This window comes from Marmota monax, unplaced genomic scaffold (assembly GCF_021218885.2).
Source record: "Marmota monax isolate L192 unplaced genomic scaffold, Marmota_monax_Labrador192_F-V1.1 WCK01_AAM20220418_F8-fsc00077, whole genome shotgun sequence".
NCBI lineage: Eukaryota > Metazoa > Chordata > Mammalia > Rodentia > Sciuridae > Marmota > Marmota monax.
In genome coordinates, this window is record NW_026694610.1 from 1,426,978 (window position 1) to 1,439,412 (window position 12,435).

The 12,435-nt window shown below is 36.6% G+C and overlaps 1 protein-coding gene across 2 annotated transcripts in view; it reads right to left on the reverse strand.

Moving 5' to 3' along the window:
* Positions 1-12,435, reverse strand: part of Wdr70 (WD repeat domain 70) — a 307,105-nt gene that overhangs the window by 55,041 nt on the left and 239,629 nt on the right. For both annotated transcript variants that reach the window (XM_046422290.2, XM_058572058.1), the window contains exons 11-13: positions 4,952-5,051; positions 2,233-2,317; positions 884-1,022 (exon numbers count right to left, since the gene is read on the reverse strand). In XM_046422290.2, the coding sequence (XP_046278246.1) occupies positions 884-1,022; positions 2,233-2,317; positions 4,952-5,051 (324 nt within the window). The remainder of the gene's footprint in view (positions 1-883; positions 1,023-2,232; positions 2,318-4,951; positions 5,052-12,435) is intronic.

Sequence of the window (12,435 nt, forward strand, 5' to 3'; positions counted from 1 at the left end):
TCAGCTATTTACAAAGAGCTGAAACAACTGGAGAAACTACATAAGAGTAGTGTTTAAGATAGAGGACATTACTAAAGCTTTTGACAATGAGCCAAAGAAATTTTACACAGGCATTAATTGGCCCATTTCATACTCAGAAAATTAGAATGATTTGCCTTCCCATTTAAATGATAATACTCACTTTAAGAGAATTCAACTTTTCCTCTGGGAATCTCCACTATTATTATATTATGTGTGGCACCAATCTCAGACCATGATGGAATGAGTGAGTGAATGTTGGCATTTTAGATTTCATATAAATGTGTAAAGAAAGTAAAAGATTCTGGATTTTTTTTTTAAGATATAGAATTAAATCTGAAACTTTTTAAGCTTCCCAATAATTGGACAGCAAATAAGTTCAGTGGAAGTGGAGCCTTATCTTAATGACCACAACTCTGGCAAGCAGAATTCTGTCAAAGTTTGCAGGGTTTAGGAAATAATGACAAATGTCATCACTCTCTGAGGGCATAACCTTTCACACTTGTCCACAATCTCTGGATCTTTCCTAACATGCACGTTGTGGCATGTTCCTTTCTGTATATACTCCGTGACTATTGGCTTCTTCCCTCCTCAAGTTGGTTGGCACAGAAAGGGAAATGACCCAGGCCTAGCTGAAATTCTGACTAAAGTCTGGACCCATAAGAAAACTGGAGCAGGGAAAGGGATAGGATAGATCAGCCAATCTACAATGTACTGATGATTCCTGTGTTGCAGAAAAAAGCAGCTACCACAATGTGGTAAGGGCCAGTGTTTATGTTCTATTTTTAAAAATAAATCAAAACAAAAGATAGCTAACATGCAAACTTCACTTCCTTCTCAAGGCTGTGGAGAAAAAGACACATACCGCATCGGTGATGTCTATTTCATACACTCTTTGGAAAGTCCTGCGTTCAAAGAAAACGAGTTTGCCACTGCCACATCCCCTTTGAACAGAGGTACCAGTGACTATGAGTTTATCATCTGGACTAAAACAGCAGTCAGTCCTAAAAACAAAAAGAGTTCATAAGTATAAGCTGATGACTCCTATAACAGTACAGCAATTAGTGAATTAAATAAAACATAAACATCATTGTAAAAAGAGCTAACTCCTCCTCGATCTTCATAATAACCCTATGAGGTAGATATTATCACCACTGTAGATGAGGAAACTAAGGCAGAGAGGTTAAGTAAACCTTGTCCATGATCACACAAGGAAATGGTTCAGATGGGATTCAAACACAGGCAGTCTGACTTCAGAACCTACGCTCTCAACTTCTATATTATATGTTGTCGTACAAGGAAATGTGGGAAAAACTCAATGTAGACCTTGAGAGTGTCTACAGACAGACATATGTGACTAATGTCTAAGTATAGATTGTTTAGGCTTTTTTTTTTCTTGGTACTATTTTCTATTATCACCACCACTGCCATCATCTCTAAATCACTTCAGTTACATAAGTCCAGCACCATGAAACAAAGAGTAGGTTGCACTGCTGAAACTAATGGATGATTGATGACACTGATTCAATGGCTTTTATTATCAGAGGTCTGGTCACCTGACTGTGAATAATCTAAGACCTGGTCCAAAGAATTCATGTATTGAGTATTACTGGTAGCAGGCATTACAGCTCCAAAATTCACATCCACTATAAAGTCATGTCTGTTTCTTGATCTGGTTTCACAGCTGATGCAGGGGCAGTGGAGCATGTTAAAGCTGGTCTCTACTGTTACACAGCTTCCTCCGTTTGATGCTTCCATTACTTTCATACTCTCCCTGTTGATCATTATTATTATCATGAATATGAACTTTCATTTCTACCAACATAGAAACATTGCCTAGGTACCAATTAAGGACTTGGAGGTTAAAATCCACCTTAGCTGCCTCACAAAATCTTCAAAAGTTCCAGTTGCCAACTTAGTAGAAGTAATAGTATTCAGTTACCCAGAGCAAGACAGTTTGAATAACTGAGGGAATTGTGTGTGCACACAACATATATACAAATATACACAGGAGCACACATGTCATTTAACTTCAAAAAAACTTTTAATCTGAAGAATGTACAAAATGAAAAATAAAATAAAATGCATCTTTCATAAAACAATTTTCAATCATTCTTTCAAGTCCCTTTTCTAGAAGATCTAAAAGACATGATATAAATTAACATTATGGTAAAGAAATTTCTTTTCCATTGTCCTATGCCAAAAATTACTTACATTGGGAACATGGTGGGAAGACCCAAGGCTGAAAAAAGTGGCTTATTAAATTGTCGGACATCCCATAATTTTAATGTATCATCACCTGATAGAGGAATGGGAAAGAAAAAAAATAAGAAAAAGGTGAATTTCACAAAAAGGATTCATTTCAAAGTTAAGATCTGAACTCAGTGTATAAGTGTAAGAAAGGAAGAATAAGAACAGAAGGAAGGAGGAAAGATAGAAAGAGAAGCTAGATAGACATATTTTACTTTTTTAACTGTTAAGAAAGTTTGAAAGCAGTAATAGTTGCACGAACAATAAAAAGTTACATGATAATGAGTCAGCCTTATAGAAATTACTTTCGAGATTGATGTAGCATCTGTATGCTAGAAGAACTCTAAAGCATGAATTTTAGAGCAGATGGTAGTTCCCCACGGAATGTTTGAGCATAACCTGACTTGGGAAGATATCAATTTCAGTACTGAAAATAGTTCAATTTACAACAGATTCTTTTCCCCCATTAGTATGTGGGCAGAACTATCCATTAACATTAATGAGAATGAGCCATGTTATTCCCTGCCCTCCCATGTAATTCTACCTGGGGCTATCATTCTTCACTTTGCTGGGGAGTACTGCTTTCTCAGGCAATTTAAAGAGTAATGAATATTCTTTTAAGAATCACTTTTTATGTTTCTATAGGGTTACTAACAAATTCCTGACCAGAACAAAAGTCAAGTTCTTAAAAGTAATGTCTTTGCTGTTCTTGCTCTGCAGTGCTTACAGCTGAGGCCTGCCTCATCCCTTTAGGTCCAATAAGGAACCAGGATCAGGTGCAAGTCAGGTGAGTAGAGAGCTCAATAAAAACCCTCCCTCTCTCCTCAGGGACCCTCCTGTTTAAAATCCAAAATTCTGGTAGGTACATGAATTCCCAATTGTTAGACTCAGAACCTGCTTGTACTGAAAGAACTTTGTAATCAGACTTACCTTTGGAATGTTACCTTATTACTTTTAGCATTAAAAAATAATATATTCTTACAATTCTCAAACAATATGAAAGCATTAATCTGCATTTAATTCCAGTGAACCCAGAAGGTTCTGGAACTAGTAGGAGCACCTAGTAACACCAGCTAACACCTTTGGGACTCTGCTGAGTAGACTTCCATCTGTCATTTCCTATAAATCCAGGAAGAAAAATGATGGAATATAGCATATGTGGTATTGGTCAATTAAGTTATCCAATAGCTATTACAGGATGGAAGGGGGAGTTAAGAATCGTCACCAAAATGGCTTTGACTGAAATAGAGTTAGACCTATACTTCTAAGACAGTACTTATCAAGTGGATGAAGACTCGCCTGTTTTAGAATAAGCTGGGAGGAATTTTCAAGTTATAATACCCTCTTTTTTCCCTTCATCTCCCCCAAATCTAACTCAGAAATTTAAGCACACTACCCTAAAGAATGTGACAACTTCTATGTGGTATTTTACCATTTGGAAAATCTTTCTGGGGGATTCAGACACGCTGTTTAAATAAGAACCACTGGTTTTGAGTAAAGAATATATGTAGCTTTAATTAGAAGTCATCTCAGAACTCAAGTAGCAGGCTAGAATTGATGAAACAAAATACATATTTCATATAGATCCACACTTGCTATGTGTACCATAAAGAGAAAATTATATGTGCATGTGTTTTGATTTTTTATTAAGTATGCAAGTAAAGATAATTTGTATACAATTGATAAGGCTTCCTGAGAGGAAAGAGAATCTGAATGGAGCTTCCAAGAGTAAAAGGGCATGGACTCATTAAACAGGGGAAAATGGTGCTAGGTCTCTTCACCTCTCCTCACTTTCACTACCCTATGTACTACATCATAAATTCTTTCAGGAAAGGGACCCTGTCTATGATATTCATAGTCAATACACAGAATCTAGAATAATGTTCATAGTAGGTGCTCAAAATATATAGTAGGTTAAGAGAATAGATGAAAAAATAAACTTAACACTGTGAGATTTGTCCATGCAAAATGTAGATCCTTCTTTGGCCTACAGAATGTGCACTGAACCCTTTATGTGATATTTAAGGTCATGTGTAACATGGCTCCAAACTGTCTACTCTGTGCACTATTTTCTTTTCTCTTTCCACAAATGGGCCTACAAGAAATTTTCAGCCAAAATGCAGAGCTCCTAAACCTGCCTCCACTTTTATCCTTTTCCTTCTATTAAAGAAGCCTTATCCATGTGAGAAAGATGTAGCAAAAAATTAGGGAAAAAACCTATATCCAACCATATTTAAAATATGACCATCTAGAATTATTTGAAAAATAACATCTAGGTAAACATTTTTTTTAACTGAATTAAGGTAGTATTTGAACTGTAAAAAAATCATTGGTCAATGAGGATTTTGAAACACTAGAGACAGAATTATAAAATGGCATAAGAAGGAAAGAATGTAGGAGATCATCTACTAAATTCTGAGGGCAGGGGCAAACCTCATCCACGGCGGCATCAAACTCTTAAGCAAAGAAATATGCTTTCTAAATGTTACCTGATAACTTCTAATACAAACAATGTTGCCAAGTTGAAAATGGATTTTAATGGGAAAAAAACATACTAGTACAGGTACATTAACAAAAAGCATAGCTAACTTAAGTGCTAGGATATTAGCACGACTTCTTTAAAGAGGTAAATATCATCATTTTATATGTAGAAACACATCAAAAAGAAAGTTTTTAAACTTACCTCCACGAGAGGCAAGGACATTACCATCATAGGAAAAAGCCACACAAGAAGTGTCTGTGCCTGGGTCATGAGCCTGTTTATAGTGGAATTTAGGATGAACCTGTTTGTAAACACAAAGTGTTAACATGTCACTTAAATTCAGATGAGAATATTTTTGAGGCAAGACTATTTCACTTTATCATATAGAAAATTATATACACCTACAGATAAAGTATTAGTTTCACTGATTATAGTTTCTTTCCTTCCAAAAAAAAAAAATTCTGAAAGGCTTTTCAAAGTCTCCATTAAATAAAGAAGAGATAATGTAAGTCCTGCAGGAGACATTTTCCAGACAGCTTTAGGAAGCCCTGAGCAACACAAGATTACAACTGCATTTAGTTCTTCATATTACAGTTATTAGGATGATTTTCCACATTTACCTGAAAGATCAAATATAAATACAAATGAGCATACAATTTACTTGCTCAAAAATATTTCTGGGTAGGCTGGGGATGTGATTTGGTGTTAGAGTACTTGTTTGTCTAGCATGTTTAAGGGCCTGGGTTCAAACCTCAATACTTCAAAAACAAAACAAAGATATTTATTGTATTCCTAGAATATGCCAGACACCGTATATATGGTTGTAGGTCTTGCAGAATTTTTAATGTGCCTACTAGATAATGGTTATGAAAATAATAACAGCAGCTAACCCTTACATAATGCTTTTTAAATCCTAGGCACTGTATCTTTTACTACCTCGTCTATTTAGTCCTTGTAATCATTCTATTAGGTTCTATCACTAAAATCCCTATTTTATCTTTTAGGAAATTGAAGTACAGTGGAAAGTGCCTTATCCAAAGCCACATAGTTTGTAAGTGATAGACCTGTAAGTTTGAACCCCAAAAGCCTACTCTTAAACATTGCACTATAACCCCCCCCTATTTTATCTGAGCTACCATCATCTTTTTACATTTTTTAAAATTAGTCTTTCCTTGTCTAACATTTTCTTAAGCTTTGAAGGGAGAAGTTCAACACTGAGTCTTTATGTATAAGGATCCAAATAAGATGAAGAAAGAAGAATATGATTTAATGTTGTAGGTTTATTTATCTTCTCTTGTTTAAAAAAATCACTGCAAGTAAATGGTTATAACCACTCAACAACCAAGAGAGGTAAGATGAAAGCAGATAAATATACTTCTAATGTCACTTCTCCATAGTTGATGGTTTGTATCTCTATTACACCAATCTTGCCACTGGGTTATAATTCAATAACCAGAACAGGCAAAGTATTAGGAAGTCAGTCACCTCCAAAGTAAGATCTACATGAACAAAGTCTGGTCCATTAAACACCTCATCCCCTATATAGGTGCCATGGATACAGTACCCTCTGTGATGGCTAATCATATGTCAGCTTGTTTATGTGCACCTGTGTATATGTGTGTACACATTAATAGTTCTGGGCCATTGCTAATTTTCCTAGAATAATTCCATGGCAGAGGACACAGATACCATTAGTAATGACAGCATGTGGGTCTCTCAGGGAATCAAATGTATGGGAATGCAAGTCACCCCCATTGCCACTGGTATCACAACAACTCTTAGCAAAGAGTAAGTCACAAAACAGAACTCATGTACTTTACCATCCCAACAAAATTCCTGACACCCAGTCCTTGGGCTTACACCTAAAAGTTTTTAGTAACGAGGAGCACAAAGTAGACCAGTTCATTAAAATTATAATAATTTATGCATACTGAGTGAAAACTGACCTCAGTTCTTTCTCTGGGTGCCAGTCCTACAAATTTGTATTAATTATCATGTTTCTATCTTTCATTGACATAAAGAATTCACTAATTTGACATTTTATTAACTGGACACCAACTATCTGGCAGATACTATATTAAGCAGTGGAAACATAAATGTACATAAATAAACAAGGCTTCTTTCCTCAAAGAGTTGACATTCCCTGAGAAAATATGGATAAGTATACAGAGTAACAAGGGCAACAGTGGAGAAGTATAAGTAATATATGAGCACTGAGAGAGGTCCTTAACTTAGATTTGGGAATGGGGGAAAAGAGGAGCAAAAAGAAATCAGAGACCTAACTGATAAAGGCATATGAAGGAGCAGAAGACAGGAACAAGAAATTGTGTTCCAGAGAGAAGACACTACATTCCAGTGGGGATTATTTTTACATATATTCAATCCTTTATTTAAAAAAAAGTTTTTTTTTTAATTATCTACCATGTACCTAGAAGTGTGTCAAGGTGAAAAAAGTAGACAAGGTCCCTGCCCCTGTAGAGGTTTAAATTTAGCTGTAATGAGAATGTTATCAAATATAGTCTTGTAATTACCATTTAGTTGCCTAAGGAATAGAGCATGAAAAATATGAGAGTAGGAGTTTAGATGAGTGTCAGTACTCTGTGGCTTACAAAAATAAAGGTTTTGCAGAAAAGGTGCAATGTGCTCTGAAAAACAGGGAATATTTAACTAAGCAGACAAGGGGAAGACATTCCAGGTAAGGAGAACATTAATTTGGTAAGCACCTAAATGTTACAGCACTTCATTCTGGTTAGAATCCGGGCAGCTCTAGCTCCACAGACTGCATCCCCAGCATGGATTTCAGTTTTGAGAATAGGCTTTGCTCCAACTAGCACCTTTTATCTTTATTTCTCCCATTAGTTCTCTCTAATCATTTTTGGTAATGGAATAGTTGGCATAGTTTTATAAAAGCAACTTGTCTATATTCATAAATATGTACTTTTATACAAAATATACAACAATTGACCATGAGCCCTGAAAATATCAATCAATATTTGCTTCCAGAATCTCAGAGTTATACCAGCACAGGTTTCCTTAAAGAAGATACTGATGAAGGTTAGGGGAAGACTAAATTATCTAGAGAGAAGCTATTATTGTTTGTTTGTTTATATTACTTTATTTGATTAAAAGCTTACTATATGAAGGCCTAGATTACTGCATCCTTATCCCTGGAATTCACAGTATTTACTTCTTTTCTTTTTTATCACTGGTTGCTAACTGTCTAAATATCCAGCACATTATTTTATTATAGTTTAAACCATTTTTTGGAAGGCTTGGGCTCTATCATAGTCATTATCTTAGAGCATATTGTTGGGATAGACACTATGATACAAATGGTTGTCCTAGAAAAACCTTAACTCAAAATCATAAAATATTGCTCCAATATTCTTTGTCTAAAAATACTAAACAGGTGGAGTTTACATTGTTATCATTATTTTTATGACTTGGTGGATCAGTTTGCTAGGGCTGCTTTAACAAAGTACCACAAACTGGATTGTTTAAACAACAGAAATTTATCATCTCGTATTTCTGTCGGCCAGTAGTCCAAAATCTAAAGTTTCAGCAGGATGCTTCCTTCTTAGAGCTGCTTTCATCTTTACATGGTGTTCATCCTGTGCAGGAATTTCCCCTTTTAATAAGGACACCACCCATATTAGATTCAGGGTCCACCCTATTCCAGAATAACCTAATTTTAACTAATTACATCCGCAATGACCCTATTCCCAAATAAGATCACATTCTGAAGGGGCAGAGATCAAGGTGAAGCTTCTATAAGCCAAGGAATGTCAAAGATTGTCAGCAAACCACTACAAAGAATGTCAGAGGCACAGAACAGATTCTCACAGTCCTCCTGGTAAGAAAGCTACACTATCTTTCACAAAATCTTAAACATATCAGTTTTTGAACTTCTCAATAATTCAAGCATTGTATGGTGGTACCAAGAGTGAGTGAGTTTCCATCCAGCAGTTACTTCTGCCTATATCCCATTATCTATCTCTTGTTCTACATATATCTATCACAGGAAAAGGACAATTCACAAAGTGATCAAAGTAAATAAAAACCACAGAATAAAATATTTTAATTGTAATGATTTAATTGATAACCTGAAAATAGAGAAAAATTTATTACAAATAATACTGGTACTAGAGTCAGGCTAACCTAGAATAAATTTTAGCTTACTAACTGGCTAAAGTATTTAATCTTTCTACTTCTCAGTTTATTAACCTATTAAAATAACATGCCTCACATCTATCTTTCCACCCCTGTCCTTCTCACCAGTCCCAAAAGACCAAGTTACATTTCATCTTCTGTCTCTCTGCCTGTGTCAGCACAAGGTTATAAGTGTATAGTGAATACCTCCTTTCAGAAAGATTCTAAAAGGCAACCATAGTGCCAAAACACAAATTCCATGAGCAAGAAGGAAGCAAGCACTAGGCTACTTCACAAATTGGGTGTATTAATATTTGATTGTCCCCTAAAATCTATTCCTAGGACTTTTCAACAGGTAGAAAAATTCTTTCCCGCTAGGAAATCTATTTTCAAGCTTAGTGTTAAACAATTCTAATCAATTTTGTATTTTCAATTCTGTATTTAGAGTTGTCCTAAATAGTATGTGGTACTTGTCCAAGTACTGGAAGTGACCTGGGTGGAGGAATGTCCTCATGGGTGCAATGTTTAGGCATTTAAAAGCTATGGCAAGGAATCCTGTCTACAAAGACAAGTGTTTGTTGGTTACTGTTAAGTTTTACTGATGCCTTGCAGAGGGATAATGAAAATGATAGGCATTAACAGGTAAAGACTAAATGGACTACTTCAGCAGCTTCCAAAGAGGCTGTTATCTCCTGTAGTAGAAGAACTGACACATTTGAGCAACAGATAGGAAACCAGATAGTTAGATTTACAGAGCTCTAGTGACATTTAAATATTCAGCCAAGGCAGGTTCATTATTCTAAAGTCAGGGCTCTTGGGCTGGGATGTGTCTCAGGGGCAGAGTGCATGCTTGGCATGCATGAGGCACTGGGTTCAATCCCCAGTACTGCAAAAATAAAACAAATAAATAAACAAAAAAACTAAAGTCAGGACTCTAGTTGGGAAAACCTAAGACCCTGAAATGTCAGAGTATATTTGGACAGATGTCCCATAGGATGCTAGTTCTGTAGACATACTACCCACCCACTCAAAACCCTAAGACCTCTCACAGCTTAAAGAGGTAACTCTCTCTTGCCTAGCAAAAACTAGAATTTCTTCCTGCTGCAACCCCCAACCCCCACCCAGCTTCCAAGGGACCAGATACCTCCTCTTCTTAGGACCTTCTCCTTTTCCTTTCTCCTCTCCTGACGGCCAGAATAATAATTAGGGTTAAACTCAGTATTATTACTCAGCTGGGTAAGAACTAGGCCTAATAAGGGAGGAAAGAGAACATATACCAGAAGAGATTTAAAAATTAGCTAGCAGCTACTGGCAGGAATCATGAAATATAACCTGAGTTTGGATTTGGGGGACACTTGATCAAGGGGGTAGGGAAGTAAGGCTAAATAAACAAGATTCATTGATTTGGGAACCCATTTTTGAACATAAGATTTAATACCCTAGAAAGGATCTCGGAGAGATAACTTTGCTTCTAGAATCCTACTAGAGGCCTAGAAAAGTGATGGTCAATGTTGAGTAAAGCAAAAATGCCCAACTGTAGATGATTAATAAAAGAATAAGAAATATAGAAGAAGCAAGCATGCTGAAATGGATATATTTTGTCAAGTCAAAAAAACAAAATATTATTTTTCAAGGGAGAGCCCATAGGATACACCATTCAATAAGGCCATCAAGAATGCATAGGTGAGGGCTGGGGATATCAGCTCAGTTGGTAGAGTGCTTGTCTCACATGCACAAGGTTCTGGGTTCAATCCCCAGCGCGCGCGCGCGCACACACACACACACACACACACACACACTCACAGAATGCACAGAGGGGATCAGCATCACCAAAAAGTTTAGTGGCAGCTCTCCTATGCAGCCCAGGGGTAGTCACAGAGCTGGGGCAGTAATATCAATGGAAACACTTGCAAGGTTAAATTTCAAGTAGCAAGAGGCTGCAATTGCTGTAATGACTGGCAAAATCAGAGAGGCACTCAACAGGGCTTAATGCATAGGGAACTGCAAAAATGGTAGTCACCACAGGGCATCTCTGGAGACAGAATAATGGGCAACCAACAAACATACTGCTTAATATATACAATGAAAAATAAGGATAAATGGGAAAGCAGCAGCCTGAAGGTGGTCACCACAGTAAAAAGTCATGATTTCTTGCTCTGTTCCCATATCTGAGTCAATTTTCAGATCAAATGCCTATTGATGTCAAAGGTACATTGCTGAAAGAAAGGACACTGCTACCTACTGGGGCAAGTTGTGATATTCCCCTAGTCTTTCCACAAAGGGACTGTTGACTACTATAAGCTTAATCAAACAGTAGTCCCAATTTTAGCTGGAACATATTAATAACTGTTCAGGGTGACTTAGTCTCAAGGACTTCCCATTGACCTGGCCAAAGCTTTCTTAGAACTATGCTGCAGTCTGAGGTACTTCCTACCCTCCCTTCCCTCTTTTTTTCCTAGGGATCAGACCTATATCATCATCGGCCTCTCCAGCTTCCTCTGGCTATATACCCAATTTTCCCTCACAGCATTTTGGCAATAGAATTCTTATATATCAAATGCTGACATGGGATCTTCTTTTCAGAAAACACTAGCAAACAAGACACAGGAAAAAGTCTGCAAAGGAAAGTACATTGAATTGTTTTCTTGCTGCTTTTGGAACAAAGCCAACAGGTGAAAAAGTATGGATTCGTTTTCTGAATGATCAGTGGCATGTGCTCAGTCATCCTACAAGCACCAGCTGGCAATTAGGCAAGGGCCAGACATATGAGAGACGCCATCCTAGACCCTCAGCCACAAGTGAGCTATCAGCTGCAAATGCAATCCAAAGCCCCTCAGAAATCAGCCAAACCTGTTCAGAGGAGAAACACTGCCCCAAACCACTCAACCAACAGACAGAATCATAAAAAATAAGAAATGTTGTTTTAAGCCACTAAGTTTTAGGGGTAGTTTGTTATGTTGCAAAAGTTAACTGACACATAAAGAACGTGAACCAAGCCCAGCACAGTAAACATTATATGGGTGCATTATTACCAACTTTTTCAGAAGGTTGATTCTTTCTCCTCTACTTAACATTCTACCAAATAATACCCAACATATACTAGTCCCGTGACCCTGTAATTCAAATTTATTCTACTTTATCCATTTCTAATACTTTACAAAAACACTATACTCCTCCTCTTTACATTTTCTGTGCCTATGAAAATTCTCTCTAGCAATGTTTCTTAATTCTTATCATGCTTGGCTTCAGATAACCATTGTCCCTAAGAAGTTGTAGTCTGTTTCCAATGATTTATAGCCATCATTTCTTCTATATATTCTTTGGCACCAACTGAAGTAATTAATTATTATTTCAGTTACAATTATTGCAGGTGATAATATAGAAATGGGACAGGAGAACACTTGGAAATAGTTCAATATTGGAGGACATGCAAAGGAAGGGTTATATTTGAGTTGCTTTTTTTAATGGTACTAGATGAAAGCTCTTTTCCCACATTTCTGACCCTTTCTTTCAAGTAAGTTAGCTTCAGATTATTT